The 8,797-nt window shown below is 37.4% G+C and overlaps 2 protein-coding genes across 2 annotated transcripts; both read left to right on the plus strand.

Moving 5' to 3' along the window:
- Positions 1–2,363: 2,363 nt before the first annotated feature.
- LOC148725266 (uncharacterized) lies at positions 2,364–4,627 on the plus strand. Its single transcript, XM_088730522.1, has 2 exons — positions 2,364–2,571; positions 3,612–4,627. The coding sequence occupies exons 1-2, from the start codon at positions 2,499–2,501 to the stop codon at positions 4,121–4,123; spliced, it is 585 nt and encodes a 194-aa protein (XP_088586648.1). The 5' UTR covers positions 2,364–2,498; the 3' UTR covers positions 4,124–4,627.
- A 1,624-nt stretch (positions 4,628–6,251) lies between these two features.
- LOC148725267 (uncharacterized) lies at positions 6,252–8,396 on the plus strand. Its single transcript, XM_088731865.1, has 2 exons — positions 6,252–6,551; positions 7,426–8,396. The coding sequence occupies exons 1-2, from the start codon at positions 6,470–6,472 to the stop codon at positions 7,995–7,997; spliced, it is 654 nt and encodes a 217-aa protein (XP_088587991.1). The 5' UTR covers positions 6,252–6,469; the 3' UTR covers positions 7,998–8,396.
- Positions 8,397–8,797: the final 401 nt, after the last annotated feature.

The following is an 8,797-nucleotide window of genomic DNA, read 5'->3' on the forward strand; positions in this document are numbered from 1 at the left end:
GACAGAGATTCGAAGGAAATGCCTGGTTATGGTAATCTTTGTTGACAATTTTTAGCTTTCAAGGACGCACGGTTCCTCACAGATTGTCCGAACTTTCGTAAAGAGTTGCTCATAAAAAGAAAAATGAAATGCATGTTAATAAAAAAAAATAGGTGGAAAGATAGAGGAAAAGAGGAAGAGCAAACAGAACTGATGATTTCATTGGTAATACAAATAGTCAATGATTCGAAAATGAACAATTTGCTGTGATGCTTAAGCTTAGGGTCATTTAAATAGCATATTTTATTTATGCTTGCTTCGAAGCGACTTCTATTACAGACTGCGGATTCAAGATGGGTAATGTAAAGCTTTTCATGTTCCCAGGACGACAAATGATCTACGATCACAAATAATCTTGAACAGAAAATAATCGAGGTGGAAGACTGGAAATGATCTCATTAAAAAAACTACAATGATCAAAGGCTTTACAAAAAGGAACACTACAAATCAATTGGCAAATCATTCAAGTCAACTTGTATTCATAAAAGGGAAGCTTTTCACCATAGCAGGATCTATAGCTCAATGAGTAACAGTTGAATAGAACTTAATTTTGCACCGTGAAAGACCGGATTTCCATTGCCCTCTTTCCAAGTCTCAACGGGCGTAACTTTCATTTACACCTCAGTCGCGTATTGCAGAAGGGAGAAAAGAGAGGGCGGAGAAGCAAGGGATAGGTGCTGCGACTACAAAAAGAAGTTGCTTCTGACACCATCATTTTTGCAAAGCCTTCAGCTGTTTAATGCTTGTGCGGTGTCCACTGGAATTTCACGGCTTGTCTTTGCCATGATGCTTATATGAAAAAAAGCCGACAAAACCATTATAACCATTACACTGAACGCCCTTCTTCCGAAAATAGAAAGCTAAAACAGAAAAACAAAATAAGAAAAACAAAAAGGACAGATATTCGAAGGAAATGCCAGGTTATGCTCATCTTTGTTGACAATTTTCAGCTTTCAAGAACGTACGGTTCCTTACAGATTGTCCGAACTTTCGTAAAGATTTGCTCATAAAAAGAATCATGAAATGCATATTAATAAAAAAAAAATAGGTAGAAAGATAGAAGAAAAGAGGAAGAGCAAGTTGAATAGAATTTAATTTTGCTCCGTGAAAGACCGGATTTCCATTGCCGTCTTTCCAAGTCTCAACGAGCGTAACTTTCATTTACACCTCAGTCGCGTATTGCAGAAGGGAGAAAAGAAAGCGCGGAGAAGCAAGGGATAGGTGCTGCGACTAAAAAAAGAAGTTGCTTCTGACACCATCTTTTTTGCAAAGCTTTCAGCTGTTTAATGCTTGTGCGGTGTCCACTGGAATTTCACGGCTTGTCTTTGCCATGATGCTTATATGAAAAAAGCCGAGAAAACCATTATAAACCACTTTTTATGTTTGATGTTACACAGAATCACATATTCACCCATCCACCCTTCATTATCTATACCATTCCTGATTTTCTTAGCCCGATAACTCTCGGTCACTTTTGAGCGGAATCATACTAGGGCCCATCCGAAATGCGAACATACAATAACAATCTTAATAGTTTGGCCCCACAGCTGTCGCCAGTGCTAGTATCGGAAGAATCCGCTGAATTTTAGCGTGTTCAGTTATGTCGTGGATAACTCCAGGTACTCTATATGTTTCCCAAAGATAAACAGGCCTATGCAGAAGGGTATAGAACCTCAACCACTGCTAATCATGGCACAATTCAAGATGAAGGATATTGAAAAACGACAATTATGAATTCATCATCTTTGTCGGTAGTTCCCAGTGCCCTACGGCTCGAGCATGGAGTAAACATCCAAAAACTATTATACCCTTGTTTCAACATAACGCGATAAAGAATTACGTCTTCGTTAAAAATGAAAATCAGCGGCTGAAAGTATTTCTTTCACATCATAGTTAACCTCAGCAAACTGAAAGAGGCTGGCATGGATTTCAATGGTAGTTTCAGACAAAGACATGGACATGTTGAGCAGAACAAATATGTTTATGAACGGAAATAATTTACCGCATCTGAACTCTATCGATGATTTAAACCACGCATCTTTTTTGTCAATTCCATCATAATTTATCATTACGTTTTACACAAAAAGGACAAAATCCACAAACAAAAAGGGGTAGGACTTTTTACAAAGTAATATAGAAATTGTGTGAAATGACAAAAAAAAACCATAATTGAAAATTATGGTCAAATTATGATGAAAGTTACTAAGATGCGTGCAGGTATTTATTTGATAAACCTCTGGTAATATTACATCCGGTTATAATGTTTTCATGTAAAGCCCGCCATTCTGGGTGTGTCTAAAGTCGGAATGATAATTAAATCATATCAGTATCGTCATGAGATCGATATGAGAAAGTAGCTGATATCTACACGACGTGCATTTTCAAGTGGAGTTGAATCTGTTTAGATCGAAAGCTAGCGAGTGAATAGGAGGAGAAAAGGGTCGAAGTGTTGCAGAGAAATGGCCTCGAGACTATTGCTTTTACTTGGTCTTTTAGTGCTGTTACATCCGTTGTGGGGCTTCCCTCGACCTGGTAAGAACATGGGTTATCATAGAGGGCAACATGTTTGAATTTTGTCAATTAGGTCTTTGACTTATACGTTGATGATAGCGGAGTGAACCCCAAAACGACCAAGTGTAGCGTTCACTTTAATATGTATCGTTCTCAATCAGACAATTTTTCTTGGCTTCTTTAATTTATTGCGTTCTGCTTATTTTAATTTATTTTGATAAACCTTTTAATATAGACCCCCATATTGGCTATTGTTGTAGCTGCAATAATTTCGACGCTAAGAAAATGACATCTGCTTCTAAGAGATCTTCAGGTTGACGATCAGAAAAATGCTTAAAAAGTTATTGGAAACAAAGTGTGATGTAAAATGCCAATCGGATTAAAGACCGGAGCTTACTTGGCTAAGAGATTATTGATATTCCAAAAAACAGCTAGGCCCTTTTTGTGGCTACGTGGCTCCTTCTAGAATGAAAATGAACAAAACAAGATCGTTGCCAATTTGGAAATCATTAAAAACTTACAATGTCTGTTTTAGACCTAGTATAGACTAGTGAAATTAAAGATGCGGAATCAACGCTTGATAGTTATCTTTTGAAATAATTCAGGTTAAATACAGACTGGATGATTAAATTAATCGAGTGAAAATTGTAATGATCCCGGTCCACTTGTTGAACTTCAGATGAAATAGTCGGCACATTAACTAGCACATTTTCTGGTTTACCACTCTCTCGAGCAGCATACAAAACCTAGCAAAAAAAAAATGTCCTGCAAAATGAAAATTGGGACATCAGGGAATTAAAAAACACCAGTTTGCCATATTCCCAGCGATATGACTTACGGCACATAGTGTGTACATTCTAAATTTCTCTGAATTGAATAGGCAGCTTTAGAGTTTATATTTACCTCTTAAATTATTCAGAAACTAGAAATGCTGTTAAATATATCCTTACTGTTTATTAGCATTAGATGTAATTCTTGGTTAGTCCCTGGATTTCTTTAAATACTATTGATATTTTTGATATTTTTAAATGCTAATGATGTTGTATAACAACCTCCCTTAGATGATGATGACAACGATGACGACGACGACGGCGATGACGACGACGACGGCGATGACGACGATGACGATGAGAATGACGACGAAGATGACGGAGATGATGACGACGATGACGACGATGACGATGATGATGACGATGACAATGACGACGATGATGATGACGACGACGATGGCGACGATGGTGACGACGATGACGACGATGGTGGTGATGACAGTGATGACGGCAATGATGATTATGATGATGATGATAACGATGATGACGGCGATGATGATGATGATGATGATGATGATGGTGACGAAGATGGGGACGAGAGCGGCCTTGACAGTGGCGATGGTAGTGCTGATTTTGGGAATGATGCCGGTATCAATGAGGATTCAGCTGCCATGAACTTAGACTCATTAGCATCAAGCGCGCTTTCAGTTAGGGAAGGGAATGTTCCAGTCCTTATTGCCACTATTTCATCTTTTTTTACGAACATAATTTTATACAAACCTTCATTTTTTTATTTAACATGAATAGATGAGATCTCATAAAGTGGTCCTAGAAACGATTTCACATGAATAGAACCTGAAAGACGAGTATACGTTCATCTGACTCTTAGCTTGGTAGCCTCCAAGGGTCTGTGCTTTTGTTTTTATAGGTTCTCTTGGAAAATGGCATTCCTTAACCAAAAAAAAGTGTCACCATAGAACCTGAAAGACGAGTAAATGTTCATCCGACTCTTAGCTTGGTAGCCTCCAAGGGTCTGTGCTTTTGTTTTTATAGGTTCTCTTGGAAAATGGCATTCCTTAACCAAAAAAAAGTGTCACCATAGAACCTGAAAGACGAGTAAATGTTCATCCGACTCTTAGCTTGGTAGCCTCCAAGGGTCTGTGCTTTTGTTTTTATAGGTTCTCTTGGAAAATGGCATTCCTTAATTAACCAAAAAAAATGCTCACCAACAGCTTGCAGTATAGTACTTTATAATGCTAATGATCTGTAAACGAAACATATATAAATAAATTCGTTAAAAAATATTACAGGGACGTTTCTATTGGTCATTTTTCAAATAAGATTCGAAGTCTCAACTTGTCCTTTCCCTTTTTTTTTTACTTATTTGTGGGAATGCTTTTAAAAATTCCTTTTATATAGAGGAAATTTTACTTCTATAAAATTCAAGAAAACTCAGTCATAAGCAATGTGAAGCAACCATATCTTAATTTCTTACATACTACCCTGCAGCTAATACAGACTACCCCGGGGCTAATACAACCGGAAACGGTTTTGAAGTCTGGTATTAACATTTGTAAGTACCTGTTGTTAACTGATTTCTCTTTCGAAACTTCGAGGCTCTGTACTCTATTCAACATCAGGATAATGTTATTCCAAACAGAAGAATCGCGAAAGTATTCTGAGATGAAAACAGTTCTTGCTAACTTGATCTCTAAAGAGTATCACGGTTTGCTCAAAAGCATACAGGAAACACGGAAGAAATCAATATAACTCCAAGAATGCCATGGTAATAACATAACACATTTTTTTTACTCAAAAGCTATTGCAAAATCATTCTGTATGGATTAGAAATTAAATTTATAAAGTGGATAATTGATAAACAACTCTATATAACGAATTTACTTCAAGTACACTAGTTTAATCAACACACGATTGTCACCGTTCTTGACGCTCAGATTTTCAAATGTGAAACAAGGGTAATTAAATGTCATTTTAGAAAGGAATAATCAGCTCTGTCTGCTCCTTGCTACATGACATACATATTTGCTCAGTTAAGTGTTGTGATATAACAGACTGAACGGCTCTTAAAAGTTTCCGCTTAATGTTTCTTGGACGCTTTTTAAGTGTATCATCTCAAACGAGAAGTTTACATCGATACCGAAATCTGAGGCCCGTTTCCCAAACATCCCGTTAGATACCTGTTTAGAAAAGCTGCTTTACGTTAACCATATTTACATTGAAGACAGATACTATCAGCTTTGAACTGAATTCAGTGAATGAGGATATTATGAAACTTAAACAGATTGGCCCGGTTCTTGAATTAAGACCCTTATTTCTCTTAAATTTTTCGTGGAGTAAGATCTCTAAGATAAGGCGTCTTCGGGGCAGAAATGTTACTGGCAATTTCGAGAAACAGAGGGTGACGTATCGCTCTGAGTTTTACGAGGTACCCTCAATAATGAGTTCTAACACCAAATTAACATCGAGAGTATTACTATGATCTGTCATGTTAGCGGCATCAGGCAAAACAGGTGATACAAGACCAACGCAATGGTGATCACTTAAATCCCTGCAAAGGTCAGGCGAATATAACCACTTATCAAAACTAAGTGCTTCACGCTAATGGAAGGTTGAAGTGACTTAAACAGGCCTAAAAAAACACCGGCCAAATACGAATATATATTTGCAATGTTATTAAACGCCAAAAGACATACCTCTTGCGGGTATTTTATGAAAGGCAATTATTTGCACATTCTTAGGCTCTCTTTCTGAGAGAACTGAAGTTACTGTAATAAATCGTCTCGCTGATAACAAGCAAGTTTCATTTGCCAAAAAAGTTTAATCCCAAGGATTATATCGGCCATTGCGAGAAACGAACTTGAGAGGCCTTTATCGACATAGATTAAAGTTTTCCTCTGTTAGATCATGTTCTGGCTTTCTTTTCAAGGCTACACTGTCGCTAATTTTTCACAGCTTAACACGGGGTTAATATCGTGCTTCGAGACAAAATATTTTCCCTGGAGACTGCACAACAGTCGTAATGAACTTTAAATCCAACTTACGTCAGTAGAAGCTATAAATCATGAAGTGCAGAGTTAGAAAGTCATTGAACCCACCTGAACTGCACCTTGGAAGTTTGAGTAACCAGCATGGCACCTTCAAGTTTGCTTCTTCTCTGTTTTCTGACTCTATTGGTACCTCGTTGGGGAACTTCTTTTCCTATGCCAGATGGTAAGGAACATCTCTAGTTTCATTTAAAACTACCTTTCATTTCCCATCATCCAAACCAGTAGTTGCTGAATTACCTTTTCGTAATTTCTTTTTAATTTGTTAATTTTGAGTTTTTTTCAAAGCTAGCAAACCTATTGTCCTGCTTTACTTCATCATTTCGTACTTTGTAGTATACGACATTCGGTCTCCGCGACTTCCCATCACCTCATTTAAATCACCCATCGGTTTTGTTGAAAAGGTTAGGATATTTTCAGTCTTCTTGCCGTTGTTCACGTTTTAGCGACAAAATAAAAACTTTACAAATCACCCGTTTAATATAGTTGCTTTGAACCGAGAACTGAAGGTATTTTGATGGCGGCTCGAGCCGTGGGCAACTTTTTTTTTTGGGATTTTCGGCTGCCAAAAACAAACTTACTTTTTGCTTTTCCAAACCCAACATTCGGAATGAAGAAGTAACGTATACCGCCGCCATGTTAGCCCAATGGATAGCGCGCTGGACTGTTGTGCGGGAGGTCGAGGGTTCAGGTCCCGGCCGGACCAACACTCAAAGTCTTAAAATAATTGAGAAGAATTTGCTACCTTTCTATAACATCAAGAAATGGTTAGATATTCTTCTCGGATAGGGACGAATAAATGGAGGTCCCGTCTCCTGCAGGGTTGGTGGTAGGAGACGTTAATCTCCCACACACGAGATTGCTGTGTGATGGATGTCCTCCCCTGGGGTGGGATGGGTGGGTTTATACATTGAGTGTAAAGCACTGTTGATCTGTCGTTGCAAATAGCGCTCTTTAAGAAATAAATTATTAATATTATTATTATTACTATTATTATTATTATATTTTTATTTGTTTTCTGACTGCTTTTTTCAACACAGTTGACAGCAGAGACCATGATGATGGAAGAGAAAAAGATGAACGTGATCATGATCAAGACTTCAATGATGATAGGTCTGATGATCAAGACATGGGTGAAAACAATGGCAAAGAGGATGATGACGATGAAGATGACCATGGAAGGAAAAGAGACAATCGCAAATATGGCTTTGGCAAATTGAACGATAACGGTGACGAATACGACAGCGAAAAGGATGACTACAATGGCCATCGCAAAAATGATTACGACGTAGGAGCACATGATCGAAACCATGACGATAATGATGATTGGCAAAGAAAATCAAGAAGAGACGAAGATGATCATGACATCGGCAGTAGGAGAAACGATGCAAGAGACTTCTTTGACCAAGAGGATGACAGCCACTGGGAAAGGAAAATGAGAGGAAAGAAAGGAAAAAGGGAGAGAAGCAAAGAGGATAAGGACAAGAGTAGCAGCGATACTATTAAAGGAAGTCAGCTTCGTTCTGGAGGCATGTCCCTGTCTAATTCCAACCTCATCCTATCTTTTGTGGCAGTAATGATTCATTGTACCCGCAATTTTCTTTTAATATAGCGGGAACAGACATCTATGGTTGTATAACTATGAATTTTGTTAAAGACGTTTTTAATGTAAACTAAAGTAAAGTAAAGTACCTGACTGGATCGTTTATCTAAAGAGCGTTTCTGGGTTTCTTTAATATCAAAGTTACTTCGAGCAATGAGGGCGCGATCTGTGGCAAAAAAACTTAAACAGGTAAGAAATGAATGGTGATTAAATTCATGTATCACTGTATTTATACCTATGGGGGCACATGTATTTCACGTGTGATCCCACGCTCAATGAACCAAATGTCCACTTTATGAATAAACCTTTTTTTCGCTGCGATGAAAGCTTTCAGAAAAGCATTTTTTAATCAATGGAACTATACTACTCATTACTTAAAATGAATAAATGGTGATTTAAATTTTTAAAGTAATTGGTTTTATGACTGCTTACAATATTCATAATCTTGATCTTTTGCTGTTTCATTGGGGAGTGAAACACGTTGTCGCTGTTGTGTTTTTTTTTTTTTGGAAGAAAAGGGGAAGGGAAGTGTAAAAATGTTATTAATTTTGGTCGAACAGCAACATTGGTTTTTATTTCGCAATATTCAAGACTTACAGGCTTCTAAAAATTAGCTCTAAAAAATCAAAGCAAAATGAAACAAATTTTAATGAGTTTCTAGTTTAAACACGATTTAATTTTTTTTGTACCATACAACGTTAACGGACACACGAACATATGACATGAGTAGAAAGCTTGACATCGTATGAGTAACTCATGCAATTAGTCTTCTTTCTGCTTCAAAAACTATGATCTTCTTTTGATTATCT

Source organism: Stylophora pistillata, chromosome 8, assembly GCF_964205215.1.
Source record: "Stylophora pistillata chromosome 8, jaStyPist1.2, whole genome shotgun sequence".
In the NCBI taxonomy this organism is placed as follows: Eukaryota; Metazoa; Cnidaria; class Anthozoa; order Scleractinia; family Pocilloporidae; genus Stylophora; species Stylophora pistillata.

What these genes read in the sequence shown, in the direction of transcription:
- LOC148725266 (XM_088730522.1), top strand. Translation starts at nt 2,499, where the DNA reads ATGGCCTCGAGACTATTGCTTTTACTTGGTCTTTTAGTGCTGTTACAT. An exon ending in GTGGGGCTTCCCTCGACCTG is followed by an intron (nt 2,572 to 3,611) that starts GTAAGAACATGG and finishes AACCTCCCTTAG; the next exon opens with ATGATGATGACAACGATGAC.
- LOC148725267 (XM_088731865.1), top strand. Translation starts at nt 6,470, where the DNA reads ATGGCACCTTCAAGTTTGCTTCTTCTCTGTTTTCTGACTCTATTGGTA. An exon ending in TTCTTTTCCTATGCCAGATG is followed by an intron (nt 6,552 to 7,425) that starts GTAAGGAACATC and finishes TTTTCAACACAG; the next exon opens with TTGACAGCAGAGACCATGAT.